The sequence below is a fragment of the Rhinatrema bivittatum genome, chromosome 4, assembly GCF_901001135.1.
Source record: "Rhinatrema bivittatum chromosome 4, aRhiBiv1.1, whole genome shotgun sequence".
Taxonomy (NCBI): domain Eukaryota; kingdom Metazoa; phylum Chordata; class Amphibia; order Gymnophiona; family Rhinatrematidae; genus Rhinatrema; species Rhinatrema bivittatum.
The window spans coordinates 185786799-185811023 of record NC_042618.1 but is presented as its reverse complement, the minus strand read 5'-3'; the positions used below and the strand labels follow the sequence as shown (position 1 = coordinate 185811023).

The window sequence follows — 24225 nt, the reverse complement described above, 5'->3', positions numbered from 1 at the left end:
GTAAAAGTTATATTGAGTTACATTTGGCAGTATCAAGAACAGCAATTCAAGGAGAGGTATAGTATACATAACGGGAGACTTCAGTGTTGTTTACAGAACTCCAAGTAGGGTACTTGGAGATGACTAAGGCTGTTCGGAAGTCTGATCGCCTGTTTGTGCTCCACGGTGGAGATAAACAGGGAGCATCGGCAATACGGGCAACAATTGCCCGCTAGGTTAAGGAAGTCATGGCAGCCTATGTGGCTGCTGAGGTTGCTTCTAGGGATGTGCAGAGGGACCGCATAGGTTACATTCGGTATTCGTATTCGTGGGGGGACATTTACGTTGCATTCGGCAAGGGGGGCCCCCGATCCATTCATGCGTTCCATTCTTATTCGTTTCCCGGCTACAATTTAATTAACTACAACCCCCACCCTCCTGACCCCCCCAAGGCTTGCCAAAACTCCCTGGTGGTCCAGCGGGGCTCCAGGAGCCATCTACTGCACTCATTCTGTCGGCTGCCGGTATTCAAAATGGCGCCGATAGCCTTTGACCTTACTATGTCACAGGGGCTACTGGTGCCATTGGTCGGCCCCTGTCACATGGTAGGAGCAATGGACGGCCGGCGCCATCTTGTGCTCCTACCATGTGACAGGGTGGGGTGTTGTGCAAGGCTATAAGGTTTGCATAGGGTACCTAATACCATTGCATCAGCCATGGGTTGCGGGGGGGGGGGGGTGCTTAGTTTTTAAAGCTTGTATCACTGGAGAGAGCTGGGATTTTTTTTTTTTGGTGGGCCAAGGACAGACAATGATAAACAGGAAGGGAACAGTACAGTAGTTGTTCACACAGTGCAGCAAAATAGCTAGTAACAGCCATGGGTCTTCTGATGCTGCAAGGAGTGCAGGACCTCTAGAAGCTGGAGCTATGGAGTTAAGAGCCTGGATGGCTTATTGTGACCTCTGGAGTCCTCTCTCAGGGACTATTGGTTAGAATATGCAGATTAGCCTTCCACTCTTTTTCTACTGCAAAGGGTGTGGGGCCTCTGGAAGCTGGGGCTGTGGAGTTCAAGGCCTAGATTGCTTGCTGTGACCTCTGGATTCCTCTCCCGGGGGCTGCTGGGTAGAATATGCAGATGACAAAGGGGGAAATAGGAGGTTGGGGAGGGAGTGTGAAAAGAAGGGGAAGGGAGGACCAGGGATGGAGTAAGAGAGAGAGAGGGCTGAAATGGGCTGAGAAGAAGGGAGTGAAAGTGGGGACAGGAAAGCTGGTAGTAGATGAGAGTTGAACAGAAGGAGGTTGCTCCATCTTTGACCATATTCGGGTCCCACTGAAAGATCCACCTCCTTGAGATTGCTTTTAAATCCTCCCAAACCCCACGTTTCCTGATCTTGATCCTCTCACATTAAACATATTTTACTGTAATACTTGAATAATTAATAGAAATGATTTGTCTTGTCTTAAGATCTGCCTTGGTTCCTAGTAACTCTTACATGCTTCCCGTTTGGAGTTTTTTGAGATGTAAACAGTCTGTTGTTAAGTTTTCATCCAGGAGTTAAGTACATGATCCTGCTCACATGTATAGAAAGTCTTTTTGAAGTGGATGGTTGGTTTCAATAAGATCCACACATCCAAGGAGATGCAAGAGAATAGATGATGTCCAATTCAATTTATAGCCAAGTATTTATTATAATTTTTATAATTGTTTATATTTTTTCAATGCGGCAACTCCATTGCTCATCTGTCAAAATTGTATAGTTCTCAATAGGGTCCCCCGACATGGACCCCGTGTTTCACCAACAGGCTGCGTCGGGAGGGACAGTAAACAATGGCAATTTCAACAACTATAAAGTGAAAACAAAAATAATAATAATAGTAGCTTCAAATATACTGGGGTAGATATTATAAATCTACACGCACGTGTACTTTTGTTTGCGCACCAGACGCCGGATTTTATAAGATACGCGCGTAGCCGTGCATATCTTATAAAATCCGGGGTCAGCGCGCGCAAGGGGGTGCACATTTGTGCAACTTGCGCACGCCAAGTCCTGCGCGCGCTGCCCGTTCCCTCCGAGGTCGCTCTGAAATCGGAGCAGCCTCGGAGGGAACTTTCCTTCCACCCCCCGCACTTTCCCCTCCCTTCCCCTACCTAGCCCACCCCCCCCCGGCCCTATCTAAACCTTCCCCCTACCTTTGTTGGGAAAGTTACGCCTGCCAGAGGCAGGTGTAACTCTGTGCGTGCCAGCAGGCTGCTGTCGTGCCATCACCCGACCCAGGGGCTGGTCCGGAGGCCTCGACCACGCCCCCGGGCCAGTGCTTCGCCCCCGACACGCCCCCTGGAACACCCCGAAATTTGCACTGCCCACCCGACACGCCCCCGACACGTCCCCCTTGCGAAGCCCCGGGACTTACATGAGTCCTGGGGCTTGCGCGCGCCGCCAAGCCTATGCAAAATAGGCTCAGCGCGAGCAGGGGCGTTTTAAAAGGGTTAATCGCGTACCTTATGTGCATAACCCTTTTAAAATCTGGCCCACTGTGTTTCTCTGAAAATAAGACAGGTCTTATATTTAATTTTTGCCCCGAAAAAAGGTTAGGGGTTTTTTCAAGGATGTCTTATTTTTTTTTCCATGATTGGTGAATGAGGACAAGGCTAAGCTCGCCTCCTCTTTCATTCACCAATCAGATTCAATTTTCGGCCGTACATGAGTGGAAAACAGGGGAGGTAACACGTCGATCATAAAAAACGTGAGGTCAGATTCAGAGTGTGCAAAAGTAAGCCAGTGAGATACAAGGGGTGCAGTTTCATGCCCAGTATTCCCCAAGATAGAACATCTGAAGGGTGCATAAATTGTATTTTGCCATTTTCCACTCATGTACGGGTCATTACTGTCATCATGAGCCGCCATTGGCCAGTTTTAGCTTTACATAAGTTTTTTGACTGCCCCCTCAGATTTTCTTTTTGTCGAGGTAGAAACCTTAGGGACATTTTGATCCATTCACATCTTAGAGACCCAGCCTTGCCAGTTTCCCAAAGTTTTTCTGGTCACCAACCATGCGGACACTGCTCGGTCTGCCCCCATGTATCACCAATGGTTAACTTTGAACACCCGGTTTCCCACATTAAGTCAGTTAAATATTTCTTCTACATGTCAAACGAAGGGAGTTATTTATGTAATTACATGCTCATGCCCCAAATTATATGTAGGCAAGACAACCCGTCCAATCCATACACGAATTATTGCGCATCGATCAAGTATCAGAACTGGGTGTGAAACTGCACCCCTTGTATCTCACTGGCTTACTTTTGCACACTCTGAATTTGACCTCAAGTTTTTTGTGATCGGCGTGTTACCTCCCCTGATTCGGGGTGGCAATTTTTCAGAGATGCTGATACGTAGAGAGCAGAAATGGATTCACAGATTGGACTGTCTGGCCCCTAAAGGCTTGAATAATGAAATAGAATGGCAATATTTTATTTAATTTCTTAATTGTACATCTGTTTTGACTGTTCAGCTGTCACTCTGCTTCACTATCTCTATGATTGGCTGATGTTGTTATGAGTTGGTGCTCTCCTATTGGCTTGAATTTTCACGTATTTTCTACAGTCTCTTTAAATGTTTGTTTCTGTCTCTCCCGTCTGCTCTCCTTGCTGTGTCAAATGTTAGAATGAGCCGTCACATATAAGGTATGTTTATCGGCGAAATGTTTTACGGTATACCATTTTGTTTTCGGTCCTTGTTTCGAATATATTTGAAGCTACTATTATTGTTATTTTTGTTTTCGCTTTTTAGTTGTTGAAATTGCCATCGTTTACTGTCCATCCCGATGCAGCCTGTTGGCGAAACACGGGGTCCGTGTTGGGGGACCCTATTGAGAACTATACAATTTTGACAGATGAGCAATGGAGTTGCCGCATTGAAAAAATATAAAAAATTATAAAAATTATAATAAATTCTTGGTTATAAAGGGGCAGATTTTAAAAGCCCTACGCGTGTAAATCCAGCTGGATTTACCTGCGTAGTGGGGTTATGCGCGCCGAGCCTATTTTGCATGGGCCTGGCGACGCACGCAAGCCCCGGGATGCGCGCATGTCCCGGGGCTTTGTGAAAGGGGTGGGGCAGGGTCGGGACCGAGGCCTCTGGCCCAGCGGCCATGCCGGGGGATCGCGTGCCGGCACTCGGCCGGCGCATGCAACCTACACCTGCCCAGAGGCAGGCGCAACTTATGGAACAAAGGTTGGGGGGGGGGGTTTAGGTAGGGCTGGGGGGCGGGTTAGGGAGGGGAAGGGAGGGGAAGGTGGGGGGGGGCGGAGGGAACAGGAAAAGCCATCGGGGCTCCCCTAGGGCTCAGCACACAAGGTGCACAAGTGTGCACCCCTTGCGTGCGCCGACCCTGGATTTTATAACACGTGCGCAGCTGTGCGTGCATGTTATAAAATCGGGCGTAGATCTGTGTGTGCCGGGTTGCGTGCACAAATCTACTATGCCCGTGCCTAGGTATTAAAATCCGGCCCAAATTGAATTGGACCTCATCTATTCTCTTTCATCTCCTTGGATGTGTGGATATTGAATTGTTGGAGTGCAATCCTTCCTGCTCCATTTTTTGTATTTTGGTTTCAATAGCATTACACTTTATGAAGTTATTTCTATGGGTTCACAGACTGACCAATCAGATGGCCCAATCCAGTCTTTTCTGGCTCATGAATCCCCTTTATAGACCTGACCAAAATATTTGAATTGGGCTCAGCAATTTCACTTAGTCTCCCTGGCCTGAGCCCTTGTTATTAATAATATTTTAAAAACCATGAATATTTCAGTTCCCGGAGAAATGTTTACGCTATACGAGAGCTTGGTTTTTTCTGTTGTTAAAAATGACCTGAAATCTATTTATCAATTTCCTGCTTTCACCTTTTCAGTTATTATCTGATGGAATGGCAAGACCCAGTCTGAGATGATCTGTGAAAGATGGAATGAGCGCTTTTCATTCAAAGTGAGACATTAACATGCTTTCAGACACAACACAATTTGCAAATCATTATGACAAACATTCATAGATGCAGAAGGTTTAAATTTGTTTGGAGCAACAACAACAAAAAAAATAAATCCTGAAAGCCTCCCTTCCATTAGTGTACTAATTATTGGATCCAGTTAGTGAAGACTGAGATTTCTTAAAGTTCTTCCATTCTTCTGCAGCAAAACTCATGTATAGTGATAAAGACTTTCCAAAAAGCTAGTCTTACTGTACTCAAACAGGTTTTGATCAGAACTAACAAGTTTCATCTATATGCAAATGCGTGTTGACATAGGCGGCTTGACATAGGCTATTGTCTATGATAAAGGGCTCAAAGATCACAGATTGCATTCCGAATCATTCTGCTTCCAGAACATTTACAGAATGAACGGTGCAGTGAAATCCCATCTTATTCACAGGCTGGGCCGGAAATTGGTGTGCTAACTATGTACTCCACTTTAAAAGGAAAGTTTAAGCTGTGAAAAGTTCATACCTTGCTACATGAAACCAGAGATATGAAAGTGTTGTCCTCACTAAATAAAAGAAATAAAGGAGTGAAGTCTCCCAAAAATATATTAAGATGTTGCTAGTACCAACCCATCCCCACTGGGATCAAACAAGAGTGCACTAGGTGGTCATCAAATTGATGTGACAAGTCACTCTGATTATAGTCATGTACCAGAACGAACACTCACAAATATTTCATTAGTATTTTAACTGCAAATTCAAATTTGGGGCATGATTATAATCAGACGGACGTGCCACAGCCAATTTGATGTCCATCTACTGCACTGCTGTATATAACACCAGGTTTCATTTTTTTTACATGATTTGTTTGATCCCATTAAGGATGGGTTGGTGCTATAGCGACACATTCATATATTTTTTGGAAGTCCTCACTTCTTTATTTCTTTGGAAAGTCATACCTCAACATGCATTGATTTATTGACTGCTTTTGACAATTCTTCATGCCAGTATGAGGCCTCTCCCAGCCAATTAATGCACTCTTTTGCCAAAAGTTGACCTCCTTCATTTGGGTAAGTTAAGGATAAAATATCCAGATCAGGGGCTTGCAGTGATCATGGGCTATGAGTTCTCCCACTCTTCTCCCTGCTGCTTTTCTTACGGGGAGTTGGACTACAAGGCTATATCTTCACAAGAGTTAATAAAAAAAATTACTCAGAGCCAGCGCATCTGTCCCCCCCCCCCTCCCCAAAACTATTAAATAACCTTATTTAATTTTCAGCTTTATATTTTATTGATATGAATGCATAAGAAGTGCATACACATGCAGAACAGATAAGAACCGACCACTGGTGTTCAGGAATAACTCATCCTGAGGAAACAAACAGGAAGGGAAACAAAACGCCAGAGGCGGTCATTCCTGCAGCAAGTCAGCGTGAGCCAGAAATAACCCAATCCGTGCTTATGATTTGTGGATCCACTTTCCAATGAGTTATCCTTCCAGATTGTTTTTTGAAACCTCCAGAAAGGAGTTTCACAATATTCACGGCCATCTTGGTGGAACAGAATATTGAAAGAAGCTGATCAGTACCTGCTACCTACAACACAAGGGGGCTCTTATTTATAACATCATTTTTTAAGTGGAACACACAAATACTTTTCCAATCTGCTTTCTTGGATACATTGTAGGATGTGTCCTTTTTTGGGGGGGGTGGAGGTTGCTGGCAGTTATCCCTGCTCCTGGAAGCTTCCCCCCAAATTGGAATCAGGGCTGGGATCTGCCACCATGAGCCTTCATTCACAACCACCCAGGGATTTCCCCACCAAATTACCTTAGCCCAGTCATTGCGGTGACAGTCCTCTGCCGGGGCCATGCACCAGGCCTCTTCCCAGAACGCTGTATTCACGGGCCCCTGAATCTGGCCAGTAGATGCTGTTGCGCAATAGCTGTGACCCTCCTGCATGCAGATCTATTTCCTGTGTATTCATTAGGGATATCCTGAAAACCCCAGTGGATTGGTGTCCACAAGGACTGTAGGTTGCCAACCTCTGAGGATTAGGAAACCAAGAGAATTGAGAAATGCAGACAATGCCTTCGTTTTGTTATCCCTGTATCATGGAATGAACTCTTCCTGCTGAAGCAGTGACAGACCTTTGTTTAGATCCACCTCTTGTCTGCTTGGCGTGACATTATCAACATTTGAGGAAAGCTATGGAAAATATCATTATGTACCATCTCTAGGAAGTAAAAAAAAACAATCTTTTATTCACTGAATGTATCATTTGAGCACATTACAATAGAACAGAGTTGGCCAACTCCAGTCCTTGAGAGCCACAAACAGGCATGCAAATTTATCTCATGCATATTCATTGTGGATATCCTGAAAACTTGGCCTATTTGTGGCTCTCGAGGACTGGAGTTGGCCACCCCTGCAATAGAAAATTATTTTAACTGGATAATTTTTGTGGGACCAATGATTAAAACATTTCAAGTGGTGATGTTTTTGGTTAAGATCCCTAACATTCTAAATATGAGAGTTCTCTAGAATTTAATAGCATTGGATTGTATTTTTCCTATCTATTTATTGGCCATTACCCTGACTCATTTTGTATTTGGTTTACCTCTTGCCAGGCCTATCCTAAGCCTCTGTTGGACTGCCACATAACTATGCAGGTAACAGTATCTTTATTCTTATTTTCAGTTCTGTTACCTGACCTCAGAGCACAAACAACTCCATCCTATGTGGCACCAGGACAAACCAGTCAGGTTCAACAGGTGTTCACATACTAGGTAGCCCAACTCCCTGTGACCATCAAACACTCCTCTTAGCTGTACCCTGACAACCTGCTAAGCTACTAGCAGCAGCTCTCCCATCTTTATTTTCCCAGCTGGAGTGATAGCTTCAACTCACTTGGAGTGGCCTCTTCTTATCTGGCAGGTTCCCTGGGCCTTCCTGGTAGTCTCCTGGCCCTTTGATTCCTCTGGCCTTCTCCTTGATCTTCCTCTTTGTCCAGCCCTTTGCCTCATTAGCCTCATCTGGTTCCCCAGCCATGTTTCCCTGAGACTATGATTTTCTCTTAAAGTGGTATTAACACTTGTCTCTCTTTCTCTCCTAGATCTGTCACAACCCCGTCACACTCTCCATCACATGTTCAGTGCAGGTTCCAGGAAGGTAGCACCTAAAAGAACTAGTACCATAAACTGCTGAAAATGCCAAGAATCAGAACCCTAAAGATCATTGTGTCAGCACAAAGATATTAATTATTTTGAGATTTTGTATTATCCCTTGCAAATGGGAATGCTATAATCAGACAGAAGGGATTATGTGATTGTATGATAAACCTTCACTTACTGAAGGGCTATCCAGATTCTTCCACCTGACTGGTTTTAAAAGGTTCTTTGAAGAAGAAAAAAAAGATCCCAAACTGAATTATATAAAAACAATATGTCATTTTGATGAGAGTCATAAAATAATGCACCCCTAGCCCTACTCTAAACCCCCATATCTTTATTTTACCTTTTGCTCCTGCCTCTGGGCAGGTGCAAGTTGTGCACGCCGGCCATTGGCCGGCACACGATCCCCAGCACAGCAGCAAATATGGCCGCTGTGCCAGGAGCCTGACCCTCCAGACTGCCCGGTCCCGCCCATGCCCACACCTGGGGGTGTATGAAAATTCTCATCTTGATGCAAACCCAGGAGTGCTTTTTGCTCTTATGCATATATCGCCTGGAACAAGAATTTGCTTTCATCATCCAGATTTATTTTTGTTCCAGCATAAAGGAAATCCTACAACAAGATAGGAGGCTGGCAGAGGATAGTAGTGGGGGCATAGGCCTATATTTCTTCATCAACTGGATTGTGGATTCATGCAACAGCCTACCAATGGAGGTGACAGGGTCAAATACAGAATTCGAGAAAACCTGGGGCAAGCACAGAGGATCCTTAGTGATGAGGAAACAAGTGAGAAAACCAGAGATTAAGAACGGTTGGTAGTATTAGTAGGGATCTTCATTTTCAGTTTTTATTTTAATGTTCCCACAAAAACGGGGGAAAATCATTGGTGAAAAAAAGTCATTTTTTCCCCACTGATTTTCCTCTGTTTTTGTCATAACAAACACTGATAGAGTCCCTGGGAAAATAAAATAAAAACTAAAAATGAAGGGTCCTAAGTATTAGGAAGGGAAATTGACCAATACTTGAGCCTTGTGGGTCATTATCCTACCAAGATGTTCTATGATTACATGAGATAAAGGATAAATGTTGTTGTGATGTGCTACACTACACTTAAAAGATGAGTTTAATGAAATATAGTATTGATCCAAGAAAATAAACCGGACAATCCACCTTTCCTCTTAAACTTAAAAATATGATAGGAATACGCCCCAAGTCCATGAAAGATTAATGCTGGAACTCAATGAAACATAGGGGATAATTTTCAAAAGGATGTACATACTTAAAACGGTCTTACATGTGTAAATGCACTTTATGCACATAAGTGGGCTTTTGAAAATTGCCTACAGTATGCGCCATTGAATTGTCAATAGGTTTTACCTGCATTAAGTGCACTTAACATGAGTAAATGGCTTTTGAAAATTGCTACAATAGTATGTTACATTTACCATGTGTGACTCCTTTAAACATTCACCTGATAGTTTTTATGTTAAAGAACCACCAGGAGGAAAAATATAATTTGTAAAATCACTTTTTTCTTTATTATATTTTTTTTCCAGAACAAAAATATGCACTGGCACAGTATAAACATGCTGTTGACATGATATATACACCCTTGATAGAGAAGTCATCAGTTTCTTCATCTGGAAAATGTGGCAAAATCAGGATGTTTACGCTTACAACCAATAAAAAAAACTGGAGGATGTTTTACAATTCCAGCACCCAAACCATGAAACACGAAGAATCACTGACTGGTGCTGAGACCTAGATTTGGGTTTCTTGGGCGTTGGAGGTGAGGTGGAGGAATTGCACTCTGACCCCCCCTGCGAGCATAAATCGGGGGGAGATGACAAAAACAGCTGCCGAAGGGGGGCAACCACTGCTGACACAAAACCAACACTGATGGGTCCAACCTTAGAGAAGGTTTCTCTTCAGACCTAGGCCCATCTGAGAGATCTGAATCATGGGGTGATCAGGCTGGGAAGCCAAGGAGGGAGGGAGCAAGCGAAGTGGCAAAAAAAAAAAAAAAGAGAGCAAATTGTTCTAATCTTCCAAGTCCAGAAGGGATGATGTGCTGGGGCATGGAAACATTTATAGCTACTGTAAGCAGCTTGCATTTATTCCAGCTACCACAGAATTAAAATGGGTAGCTGTCTGGTAAGTAAACTTTATACACATATAATACAGTTTTGGTGAACAGAGTTAAAAAGTTACAGCATTGCATGCAGAGGCACTGAGTTCGGATTTCTATTTTGTTTCCCCACAGCATGCTCAGTTTAATCTAGTCTTTGCTTTATGATTTTCTTTCACTATCTTTTAAAACTGTGCAGCCATGTAACTTGCATCCTTTTAATAAATGCAAATAATTCATGTGTCGGGTGATTAATCCACAGAGGCTAGGGGAAGGGGAGTTGTACAGTTGAAAGGCAGCGCTATGGGGAAACAATAAAGCATGTTTATGGTTTTGTCCTAATGAACTTGGTCAATAAATTTTCCAAAAGCAGACAACAATGATGGCATGTCTTAACACACATGCTGATTAATAAATCTGTTCATTAAAGATAATGAAAACAATTAAAGGGTGGTTTTCTGTTCATAATCTATGGAAGTTTACTTAAGTTCTAGCTACAAAAAAACAAGTTACAGACAATCCCCACCCCAATTAAGTTACTAAAGCACTGTGCATTTTGTTCACCAAGAGAAATCTGAATTATAGGAAATATAGGTTGTAAAGAAAGAGAACAAGGTAGCTGAAGGCAAACCAGGAGGTAAGCAACACAGGGCTAAGACATAGATAACTGTGGTTTTACAATCTGATGGTGGATGTTTTGTCTTCTGTTATCAAAAGAACTGTTCAAAATCAGACATTTGCATTAGCATCCTGTTTTAGCAAGCCATTCTGAAATTTAAGGTCTTAAAGTCCAAAAAGCCTCTCTCATGAACAAAATCATGCTATCATGCTAGGAAAGCTGTCTGCTACAGGACTCTATATACATATATATCTCAGGGGAAGAAATGATAGAAAAATGTCATATTTAACTTTCCGTGGTCATTTACTCCCTGAGGTCAGTGTCTACAAATCGTCATTTATCATGCCTATCTTAAGCTAAGAGAGAATGTCTTTATACTACAAACATGGGATTTATTTCAGAATGATAATTATATAGAACCATTAGTTTACACTTAGATTTTATAGGGAAGGGGTTTCAAAAAGATTGCATGGCATAGCTATCTAGAACTACATACACAGAGGTAATGCGTAAGAAAATCAGCAATTAAACTCAGTTGTTAGTAGCAACCTTAAAAAAATTTGGCCACTAGTTTTTACCAATAGGTGTCTTTGGCCATCAAGTTACAATGATTTTTTTTTTTTTAACTTTCAGTCTACTAGCCTGTTTGGTCAGTGGGTGATCATCAAAGTTAACATGGCTACAAGGTTTCCTTAGCAGATGGCCATATGGTTACCAAGCTGCAGGATTTCTGCTGCTCTGAAAAGGTTTCACATCACTGGGGAAAGCTTGGTTGCCATGCTGACATGATGTTCCCTTTTGGAACATCCTCCGAATTGAAGGATCGCTTTCCCTTTTGAACTCTTCTGGAGAGTTCAATCACGAGGCAGGCAGCAGCAGTGGCCTTAGGGTTATTGGGGGCCCAGATAAAAATCACATAGGGCCCACTAAAGGCTTACTTTTGATGACCTGCAACTCAGGTTGGACATTTTGGATTTCACTTTGCCTTACTCATGAAACTGCAATGAACGTTGTATCACAGATCTGATTAATATTCTGTGGGGGAACTTAGATAATAGCTGAGCATTAAAATGCAAACAGAATCACTTCCTTGCTATAAAACTCCACCCTCAAAAAAATCTGTTGCAAAATTTGGGACTCCCTAAAGTGTTGGTCCCAGGTGGTCCCTTGGCTTGCCATTCACTAAGGCCACCACTGCAGTAAACTCCTACTTTCCTTGGGTAGTTTCCTATGAAAGGACTATTGAGCAGCAAGATATGTTCTTTTTTTACCCTAAGCTTAATGTCAGCCCTGTTTCCTACAAGCTAATAAGCTGGACTTACAGCTTTCTGGGAAGAGGAGTGCAAGAAGGCAAATAAAAAACCAAGTATACTTTCAGGGCAACGTTTAGAACTTTTCCATTAACCACTGTTCCAGAGGCGCCCTAACCTAAGTAATGCCTAAGTGATTATTATAGGAACATTGTGTTTAAACACTCCCACCCCATAAATATAGTCCAGATAAAAGTGTATCTAGTAAGTTTACATCAATGCCCAGGGTACAGAAGGGCTCTGGTTCGCCTCACCTGAAAATTGATTTTTTTTTTCCCCCACTCACTTGGATGAATTATCTAAGTTTCTTTTAAATGCTTCCTTAATTGCAACAGCTGGCTGCAGTTGCAGAATCTCCCCTGCACAATAACTGGGATCACAGTGGAGAAAAAGCAGAAAACGGGGGGGGGGGGCGACTTGAAACAAATGGCTTAAAAATCAGTTTTGTTTATATGATAGAAGGACCCTTCAGATAACCAGATAGCAACATGGCGTTGGGGCCAGGCTGAGCCAGTCCTGGTTCCACTAGAGCTGCCACCTGGCTCCATGTCATAGGGAACCTATTAATCCAGTCCTGATTTTACCCTCTTTTACACGTATGAACTTGTAGTTCTGCTATTTCAGACTGGGAGCAATTGAAGCTGCAGATCCAGAGACGGGAGGGGTAAAATCGGGTCTGGCTTAGACTGCCCTGGATGACGCGGGGCTGTGTCATCTCCCCTAACGGTCTTTCATCATACAATCAATAGCCATATTAATCACAGGGCATTCGTATTCAGTTAGTAAAGGCACACAGGATATGATGACTTTAGGAGCTAGTTCTTTTATAATAGAATAAGAAAACACACTTTCTCTGCTGCTCCTCTCTTGTGGTGACATGAATAATAAGATATGCAGAGCTCGCTTTCTCTAGCATATTCTCCCCCTCTGTCCACGTGGATAAACTAATCCCAGTGTGGACAGGTAAAGGGGGAATCTTTGAAAATTCTGTCTCGGACACAGATGTCCCATTCATCTGTTAAAATTAGGGCTCCCAGTTGCAAGCTCTTTATTTTCCCTGCTTTCCTCTCTGCATTTTAACTCATTCATTTTTAAACCCAAATTATTGTCTCTTCCAGCTCTATATTTTTTGGCAAGGGAGGATTTAAATTACTATGAAGCATATTCTTTCTGCATTTATTTTGTTCTTTTTTTTATTTGGGGAGCTGCTCTTTGGTGCTCTTAAGTACTCAAAAGAGAGGTTTACTTTTCCTTAAAACATTTTTTTTGGGGGTTATATATTTTGTCTGTAACTCACAGGCATGCCTGCTCTCCCTCTGTCCCTTGCTTCAGTTGCACTCATGTACATCCCATGTACCGGGGCAATTCGATTTGTAGTTAGCCAGATTTAAACCAGGAGCCCTAATTAAAATCATCCCAAACATTCCACGTTGACTTTCAACTTATTGTTGCATTTCTTTATTGTATTTTATTTTTTTAATATAAAAAGGCAAAAGTATTTGTAAGTTAGGTTTCAAATCCTGAGTCACATTTAAAAACAAAATCTGAATCAGAATTATTGAATGATTGCTGTGGTTGTTCAAGTATTAAGTAATCAGTAGTCAAAAGATTTATAGGCAATTAGTTTGTGTTAAAGCTTGTGACAGCATATGATTTAGAACTTCAGGTTTGACAGGAGATTCTGCTCTCCTTAGCCTGCAGTGCACCCTGTTACAAATCTGCTCCCTGCTTACAAAGTATACATATATATATATATTTTGTCATATGCCTGTGATAGAAGAAACAAATATCAAAAACAGGGACCCATAGTCATTACTGTTTCACCACTGATATCCCTGACAACGTCAGCCCCTCTGAAGTGCCAGCAACCCAAGGCTCCATCTACTCAAAGTTTTCTTCTCACTGGTAGAAAATCGGTGCAAAATGGTCTATGACCCCTGTTCACTTATATTCATCTTTCATGTTTTCCTTTGGGTGAAATCCTGAATTTGCTCCTTCGGTAGAAAGATTATTTTGAACAAACAGGACTCTTTTGGAGTGCCGTTGGGGGGCATGCCTTTGCCTGCACCTGCAGATCATATTTGCAGAGTTTGCCAATTAAAATCCATTCTGTTTGTATACTCAGCTGCTGCCAGATGAAAATGAAATAACAGGCTGCATTTCTCTGACATCACCAGGCAATAGGGTCTGCATGATGATATCTCCTATGGGGCTTCCCAAACCTTTCCTAATGAACTCACAGCTGGTCAGGTTTACAGGATTCTACAATGAATATGCGTGAGATATGCTGGAGACCTAGTATAAGAACTTGATCTCATGCATATTCATTGTCAGGTGTTCCAAAACCCTGACTGGCTGTAGGGTCACCAGGGCTGGCTGGGGAAGCTCTGTCCTACAGGCTTTGCATTCTCTTTTCAGTATGCTGTCACCAAGAGCATCAAAAGTGAGCCAACAAGAGATGGATATCATATGGCAACCACAACAACACCCACCCAATAAAACTAGAGTTTTACAAAGCGACTTTTATCACCAGAGAGACACCTTAAGACTCAATTCTGATAGCATCTGCAGCCACCATGGGGTATCTTTCATGCATAATCTACCTTGTGTGGCCTCAGATGGTCCCTTGGATTATATCCTGAGTGCGTAAGGTCCTTACTGAGCAATGCCCCTGGTTATTTTAGGTTACACAGATGTCACCATGAACATTTAACTTTTGCCTTTTTGGGATGTTCTCAGAATATTTCATTCACACAGGAATAACCTCTGCCATATGGCTTTTTTTTTTTTTAATGTGTTGGCTTTAGGTACCAGAAACTAAACTGAAGTACTTTCTGCATGCACTTATCTCAAGATCCTAGGGAGGAACAGGTTGGTGTAATGAAGCATGTCCCTAGACCAGCAAAATTCTGAAAAAAACCCCCTAAACAAATGAAAGGACAGAGAGATATGAAGGGTTGAAGTTATTCTTGCTTTGATGGGGAAGGCTTGTCGGAAAAGACTGCACCGGGCAAGTTCAGGGTGGGATCCTTCTGTGACGGGTCCGGAAGAGTAAGCGTCTCCGGGGCGGACTTTTTCCGCGGCCGGTCCTTGGGGACTGCCAGGAATTCCGGCGCATCCGTGGACAGAGGCGTGGAAGGGGCGCTGGAGGGGGCACTGCGGGTGGAAGAAGGCAGGGCAATGTCACTGATTGAGATCGCAGGGGGGAAGATCCCAATTTTCCGGTTGGTGGCTTCCTGAGTTGCTCGTTCAAACTCCCGAACTTCGTCCATTGTCATGTCTTCCGTCAAAGAAAGAGAAAAGAAAAAAAAAAGTCAAACGTGTAGAGCTTATAAACATAATACCCAGAGAGAATTTACAGCAGGTCAACTGAGCCACCTGCAATTAAATTATAACTAACATAGACCACGTATTACTAAATAACCGATTGAATTACAGTTCAAATACATTCATCAATACCATAAAAAAATCCTACAGAAATGTCCTTTAACAAATATTCTAAAACATTATGTGACATTGTCACTCTGAGCCACTGGTCAGAGGAGCTGAGATGGCATGGGCATATTGTTTTCACATGAACATGCATGTGTGTGTTGAAAGGTGGAGTCATTGTTACACATAAAGGGCATTGACCAGTCCAAGGCAGAGTTTCTGTTTATGTACTTATTATTTTGTTATTAATCAGAATTCCTTGATATGGGCCAGGGTGTGCTGTTCATGATAATTTTCATGGTCCAAAAGTGTCACTGTGTGGTTTTGGGCAGCCAACCAGTAAGCAATGACAAAGGAAAATTGGTTCTTACCTGCTAATTTTCGTTCCTGTAGTACCACGGCTCAGTCCAGACTACTGGGTTTTGCCTCCCTTCCAGCAGATGGAGACAAAGAAAAACTTTGAGAGTACCCCCTCTTAAGCCGGTGTGCCACCTGCAGCTCCTCAATATAAACAGTATTCAAGCAAATATTAAACTTTATGGAACAAAGGCATGTCAAGTGAAGGACCCAGAGAATTATTAACTCCAACTATATACCACAGGAATTGTCTGTGTAGGATGAGGATACCCCTTTACCCTCCTTCCGAACACAAAAAAACCCCCAAAAAGAATACTGCAGTGCGAGCGGACTCCCTAGAACTGAAGACCTCCAATGGGCGGGCGTCTGGACTGATCCGTGGTACTACAGGAATGAAAATTAGCGGGTAAGAACCAATTTTCCTTTCCCTGTACGTACCTGGATGTCCAGACTGCTGGGATGTACCCAAGCTGCTCTATATGGGGTGGGAATCAGAGAGTCTGGCTTGAATGACACTGCCGCCGAAATTGGCTACGTCCAAAGCCTGGACGTCCAAACGGTAATGTCTGGAAAAGATATGCAGAGATTTCCAGGTCACCGCCCTGTAAATTTCTTGCGGCGAAACCAATTGATTTTCCGCCCAGGAAGCCATCTGCATCTGAGTGGAATGCGCCTTCAAACCTTCAGCATGTCTGCGGCAAATATAAGCAGAAGCAATGGCCTCTTTCAGCCAGCGGGCTATAGACATTTTAGATGCTTTTTGGCATTCTTAGGGCCGCTCTACAAGACAAAGAGATGATCCGAAAAGAGTTAGTAACTTCCAAGTAACGTAAGAGGACCCTTCTGATATCCAGGCACCTCAATTTCTACGTGTGAGTCAGCTCTGTTTCAGCATTAGGGAAGGCTGGTAATTCTACCGACTGATTCAGGTGAAAAGCTGAAACCACCTTCAGAAGAAAAGAGGGAACCGTTCTGATAGAGACTCCCAAATCTGAAATCCGCAAAAATGGCTCCCGGCAAGAGAGAGCTTGCAACTCTGACACTCTCCTAGTGGAACAGATCGCCACCAGAAACCCATTTTCAGAGTCAAGTCCTTTAACGACACCTTCCTAAGAGGTTAAACAGGAGATTCACACAAGACTTTAAGGACTAAATTAAGACTCCATGAGGGGCGAACTGGAGGATTCAAATGTTTCACTCCGCAAAGGAAACGGACCACGTCGAGATATGCCGACAGGGTCACACCCTGAAATTTGCCTCTGAGGCACCTCAGGGCCACCACCTGCATCCTAATGGAATTAAACGACAAGCCCTTAGTGCAGGGGTCGGGAACCTTTTCGGCTGAGAGAGCCATGAACGCCACATATTTTAAAATGTAATTCCGTGAGAGCCATACTAACTACAACCCCCACCCTCCTGACTCCTCCAAGACCTACAAAATTAATTTACTGCAACCCCCTACTCTCCTGACATCCCCAAGACCTGCCAAATTAATTTACTACAACCCCCCATCCTCCTAACCCCCCCCCCCCATGACCTGCCAAAAGTCCCTGGTGATCCAGTGGGGGTCCAGGGCTCGCAGACAAATCTTTAATAAAAAAGTAAAAATCTAACAAAACCCCCCACCCTCCTGACGCCCCCCCCAAGACCTCCAAAATTAATTTACTACAACCCCCACTCTCCTGACCCCCCCCAAGACCTGCCAAAAGTCCCTGGTGGTCCAGCGGGGGTCCAGGAGCGATCTCCTGGACTTGGGCTGTCGGCTGCCAGTAGTCAAAATGGCGCCGACGGCCCTTTGCCCTCGCTATGTCACTGGGGTCGACCAATGGCGGCGGTAGCCCCTGTGACATAGTAAGGGCAAAGGGCCGTTGACGCCATTTTGATTACTGACAGCCGACGGCCCTTTGCCCTTACTATGTCACAGGGGCTACCGCCGCCATTGGTCGACCCCAGTGACATAGTGAGGGCAAAAGGCCGTCGGCGCCATTTTGACTACTGGCAGCCGACAGCCCAAGTCCAGGAGATCGCTCCCGGACCGCTCCTGGACCCCCGCTGGACCACCAGGGACTTTTGGCAGGTCTTGGGGGGGGGGGTCAAGAGGGGGGGGGTTGTAGTAAATTAATTTTGGAGGTCTTGGGGGGCGTCAGGAGGGTGGGGGATTTTGTTAGATTTTTACTTTTTTATTAAAGATTTGTCTGCGAGCCAGATGCAGCCATCAAAAGAGCCATAGGTTCCTGACCCCTGCCTTAGTGAGACCCTTCTGGAAAAAGGCCAGGATTTTGGGCCACCGAGGCCTGACAAGGAAGAACTCTCTGCTCCTCACACCAGGATTCGAAAACTTTCCAAACCCTGACAAAAGTTAAGGACATAGACATCTTGCAAGCCCAAAGCAGGGTAGTAATGACATCCTCCTGGTAGCCTTTACTCCTCAGCCACCTCCTCTCAAAAGCCAGGCCGCTAGACAGAAGCGATCCACCTGGTCAAAAAATATGGTGCCTTGCCGCAGCACGTTCGGAAGATGAGCCAAGCGCAGGGGACCGTCCACTGCCAGATTGACCAGGTCTGCAAACCAAGGTCTTCGGGGCTGCTCTGGGGCTACCAAAATCACTGGACCAGGATGAACCTCTATTCTCTGAATACATTTTCCTATCAGAGGCCACGGAGGAAACACATAAAGCAGGACTGTGTTCGACCATGGGAGGACCAGAGAATCGACCCCTTCCGCTCTGTGGTTCCCTCTGGCGACTGAAGAAGCGTGGGGTCTTAGCATTTCTGAGCATCACCATCAAGTCCAGATGGGGAACCCCCCATCTGCGAGAGATGAGCTGCATGGCTTCATCTGAGAGATCCCACTTTCCTGGGTCTTGCCTCTGAAGGCTCAGAAAATCCGCCCGCACGTTGTCAGTCCCCGCTATGTGCCATGCAGCCAGATTCTGTTCCTCCCAGTCCATCAGCTGAGCTGCCTCCAAGGCCACCAGGCGACTCCTGGTCCTGCCCTGAAGGTTGATGTAGGCAACTTCTGTTGCATTGTCCGACAGTACTCGCACTGCCTGGTTGCTCAAGAGCAGGAGGAAACTGCAATGCCAAGAATACTGCTCTCATCTCGAGATGATTGATCGATAATGTTGCCTCCTCTGGAGACCACTGGCCCTGGACCTAATGAGACTGACACACTGCTCCCTATGCAGTGAGACTGGCATCCATCGTCACAATCACCCACTGAGGCACCTCGAGATCCACTCCGTGCACCAAGTGTTCTTGCACCAGCCACCAACCGAGACTGGACCTGGCAGGCTCCATAAGTGGTAAGGGAACTTGAAACTCCTCCGACATAGGAACCCACCGGGACAACAACATCCTCTGCAAGAGCCTCATATGAGCAAATGCCCATGGCACCAACTCCAGAGTGGATGCCATGGATCCCAGGACCTGCAAGTAATCCCAGACTCTGGGAACCGATGTCCCCAAAAAGTGCTGAACTTGAGACCGCAGCTCGGTGGCTCTTTCATCCGGGAGAAAGACCTTGCCCCCCTGGGTATCGAACTGAGCTCCTAAGATGTCCAGGACCTGAGACGGATACAGGTGACTCTTGGCCTGGTTGACCATCCATCTAAGGGATTGCAAGCAATGCACGACCGCATCTACTGCCTGCTTGCAGAGTGCTTCCGACTTCACCCAAATGAGCCAGTCGCCCAAGTATGGGTGGACTAGAATCCCTTCCTTGCAAAGGGCTGCTGCTACCACCACCATCACCCTGGTGAAAGTACGTGGAACCATTGCCTGACTGAAAGGAAGAGTGCAGAACTGGAAATGCAGGCCAAGGGTCATGAAGCGAAGAAATTTCTGATGATCCCAACGGATACCTATGTGCAGATATGCTTCTGTCAGATCGAGAGAAGCCAAGAACTTCCCCCTTGTGCACTGCTGCAATAACCAAACACAAGGTCTCCATAAGGAAATGCGGGACCTTGAAGGTCCTGTTCACCTTCTTCAGATCCAGAATGGGAAGGAAGGACCCTTCCTTCTTCGGTACCATGAAGTAAATGGAATAATGACCCGTCCTTCTTTCCCCTGGAGGAACAGGAACAATAGACCCCCAAGGACTCCAGTCGGTGGATGGTCTGACGGACTTTTTGTCGTTTCGCCAGGGAGCCACATGGAGAGATCAGAAAGAGGTCTCGAAGAGGATGAGCAAATTCTAAAACATAGCCATGAGCGATTAATACAGAGTACCCATTGGTTGGATGTTATCTTGGCCCATTCCTTGAAAAAAAGGGAGAGTCGTCCCCTGATGACTGGCATGGAGGAACGGGCCAGCCGCAAATCATTGCAAAGATTTGGCCGCTGGGCTCCTTGGCCAGGGCTATCTCGGCTGGCTCGGCGACTGCAAAAGGACTGCGACCAGGACTGAGACATCCCCGAAGTTTGTCGCTGGCCCGTTGTTGCATTCGTGCCTCTTCTCGCCCCTCGCTCCACCCTCTCTACCTTGGGAGCGACTCCCTTCGGCTCTGACGGACAGATGCAGCCACGGCTTCTCCCTGCCTCTTGGTCCCGGTGTCCCCGGGCAGGCTTGACGCTACGGATCCGCCATGTTCACGATGACGTAAGGGCGCGCGCGCATGCTCCAAACTTTGTACCAGCAAGGGCGTGAACCTCGGGGGCATCCCCCGTAGTGACATCATCCATTTCCACTTTAACAAGTTAGCAAGGAACTCCAACAGGACTTACTTCAGCAGTCCACGATACTTGCAACAACGATCTGAGTTAGCGAGGGGAACCCTTCTCCACTGCTCGGCCTTTTCAAACTTGCCAGGAGTTCCCGCTCCATGGGGCTCCATTCTCTCTTCTTGATTTCAGATTGCCGGAATACTCAGAAGACTCCTCATTGCCTGGAAGCAATCGCAGACGTGAACACAGTGAGTTCTATAGTAGATAGGAATCGGTACTCGCTCCACGAGGGCCTACATTTCTATAGCTTTGAAGACTCCCTTCCGTCCAAGACGCTATCGCAGGTAGGGAGATCGAGAGTTACATTGGCAAGATTGCAGATAGGAACCGGTACTCGCTCCACAAGGGCCCATGTTCCTAGAATCCTTTACAGACTCTCTTCTACTCTAGAAGCCATTTCATATACAGCTATTATGAGTTCTTATAACAGACTGTTTAGAGGAACCAGTGCTTGCCTATGGCTCCTGTTCCTGAATATACTGAAGACTCTCTGTGGCATAGAGACCATTGCAGACATCTACTATTGTGAGTGTACCATCTTGTATCCAGTATACCCTGTCTACTCACTACTTCTAGTCTCTCTCTACAGCTCAGCGACCCAGAGATTATATTCCAGTATCAGAAGGACTTCAGCCCTACCGGACACCTCGACTCACTACTGCCACCACTGGTGGTCCCACTTCCAGCATAATAAAGAACTATTTGTGTTTACTTCATATTCTAGCCTAGCCTGTGGTTCTCCTCAGGGTCTCCTCCTGAGGGCGCTGTCATCTGCCATCGGCCCAGGGATTCACCATTTCCTCCAAGTGGTCATTCCTTACACTACTAACACTACCACCGCTTACGGAAGTATTATATAGATAGCTACCTTCTCTTTCTATGGGACTTGCCAGCAGCCTATAGATAACAGATTGCTACTCCATAGCGGAGGCATGATAGATTGCTATCTCAGTAACGAAGTACAATATACCTATTGTTAGCTCTTCTCCTCAGAAGAGTGTCATAGAACAGACTGCCAGCTCCTCTTCCCTGGGGAGTTGATCCATACAGATTGCTACCTCCTTTCCTTATAGGAGCATCTAACAGCAGTTCGCTAACAGATTACTAACTCTGCCCTCCTGGTGGGGTCAGCACTACAGATAGCTAACTCCTCCCCTCTGGAGGAGCAGATCATGACAGATTGCTACTCCTCCCCCTTTCAGGAGAAAAGCAGAACAGTTTGCTAACTCCGCCCTCCTGGCAAACCCATGCAAACCCGTGCCCATTGCTCTATTCTGGTGAAAATGCCGCTGGCCCCTAAAGGGAGAGCAGGTCGGGGGAACCCTCTAGACCTCTTCGGCTTATCTTCTGGCAACTTGTGCACCTTATTATCACCCAGAGATTTGATTAGTTGCTCCAAGTCCTCACCAAAGAGAAACTTTCCCTTGAAAGGGAGCGCACTAAGCTGCACCTTCGAGGAAACGTCTGCTGACTAATTGTGCAACTATAAGAGCCTCCTGGCTGATATAGCTGACACCATAGTTCTAGAGGAGGTCCGAAGGAGATCATATAAGGCATCCACCCCATAGGCCACCGCTGCCTCTAGTCACTCCACCTGAGCCAACTCCTGAAGAGGAAGGTCCCTGGCACTCAAGAGCTGCTGAACCCATCTCAGGCCCACCCTAAGCAAGGGGCTGCTGCAGATGGCCACTCGGATCCCCAGAGTTGAGACTTCAAAGATGCGTTTAAGTTGGACCTTGAGCTTCCTGTCCTGGAGATCCTTGAGGGCTGCTGCCCGCCACCGGAATGGTGGTCCGCTTGTTGACCACGGAAACCGAAGCATCCACCTTCGGGATCTTCAGGAGCTCCAGGGTTTCCTCCGGCAATGGGTACAGCTTGTCCATAGCTCTACCCACTCACCCTCCTGGGTCATGAGTTGCTGGATCATCTGAGGAAACGAAAAGGTCTTCACCGGGCCCCATAATCCCGCCAGATCCGGGTCCACCATATCCAGGCTGGGGTCCTCTGGAGGTGCCGCAATTCTCAGCTCCGCCAGGACATGCGGGATGAGAGGACTAAGTTCCTCCCTCTGAAAAAGGCAAATGACCCTAGGATTGTCACCGTCCAGGGGCGTCACCTTCTCTGGCTCATCTCCCAGGTCCATCCCACTGGAGGTGCATGAGCCAACAAAGGGTCCTCGCCCAAGGCCTGCCCTAGCCCGGACTCTGCCGCAGTGAGACCATCGGAGGGGCCATGAACTCTCCGAACCCGAATTGCCCCTTGTGGTTCCAGCTGCCTGGGCCGCTTGCTGGGTGGCCCCTCTGGAAGCTGAGGCCCCCCAGGCCACCGGTCTGGGCCTGACTGGCAAAATAGGCATGGTGCATCAGGAGAATGAATTCCACCGAGAAACCAGGTGGGCCCTGGAAATCCCGCCCTGGGGGAACAGGGGAAGGCAGTGGGAGATCGAAAGGGGAGTCCTGGGGATCTCCTGGACTCAAAACTGCCGGCAATAGCATGGGGGGGAAACTCTCCTCTCCCGCTCGATGTCTCTAAACCAGCTGGCAGAGTATCCAAAATGGCTGTCATTCCCGCGCTCTGCGGGAACGGAACGGCCTTGCTTTCCCTCCCGACGGGCCATCTACCCGCGCTATGGGGCCTGGCCATTGGACCTGCCACCGCGCTGGAGGAGCCCTCCCTACCAGGGAGGCAGTGTGCACAGAGACCTGAACGGGAGAGCCGCTGAGTCGGCTCTCCGCAGGCCTCACAAGCAGCACCATGCGGCATACCTAGTGCTGTAAGAGCCCATGTGGAAGCGCCACCAATCCCCCAGCGCACCACAAAGCGGGACCTGGGAAACAACATCAAGCACAGCCCTTCAGCGCAACCCGACCCTCGAAGGTCAGCCGCACCGGCAATAGCTGCCACTCCAAGCACTGCCGATCGAAGCTTAAGTTGTTTTTTTTTATGTCTTGGCAAGGAGAGCGTAGAGGCTCCAGGTCCTCACTGGGAGGGGGGAGGGAACCGGACCACCGGCTATCACCCCTGGCGGTCAAAGGAAGGAGCCCATCGGGTCACCAACCCGAGCTACCTGATGCCTGCTACTAGGGAAGATGGTCCCCCTAGGACCTCATAACAATTTTGTTTATCAATATTACCATTTATCAGCAATGCTTAACATAATACATACACATCAATTTTTTATCATTTTATTAATTACATCCACTGATGTTTACAATAATTCAAAAAATGTGCAACCCAATATACATAAATATACACACTTATTTAGCAGCAGGGTATTAACATTTAAAACACATATACCCACTACATTCACTCATCCACATACACTCCCCACCCATTAAAACCCCATCTATTCCCTTTTAATAGATGCACCATACATATTTCACTTAAAGTGCTTAACACAAATTCTTAAATCCTAAATGTATTCTTTCCACGGGAGCAGTTCACAACGTCCCAACAGGGATCCCCGTTTCGCCGCAGCTTCCTCAGGGGACAAATCACTCCCACTTCATCCGGAGACGACGA

General features: G+C 45.9%; 1 protein-coding gene across 3 annotated transcripts in view; it reads right to left on the bottom strand.

The window, feature by feature from the left end:
- Positions 1-9641: 9641 nt before the first annotated feature.
- Positions 9642-24225, bottom strand: part of PITPNC1 (phosphatidylinositol transfer protein cytoplasmic 1) — a 415353-nt gene continuing 400769 nt past the window's right edge. For 2 of the 3 annotated variants that reach the window (XM_029599346.1, XM_029599347.1), the window contains exon 9: positions 9642-15466. In XM_029599346.1, coding sequence (XP_029455206.1) covers positions 15150-15466 — 317 coding nt within the window. In that variant the 3' untranslated portion in view covers positions 9642-15149. The remainder of the gene's footprint in view (positions 15467-24225) is intronic. The other variant, XM_029599348.1, reaches the window with a different exon arrangement.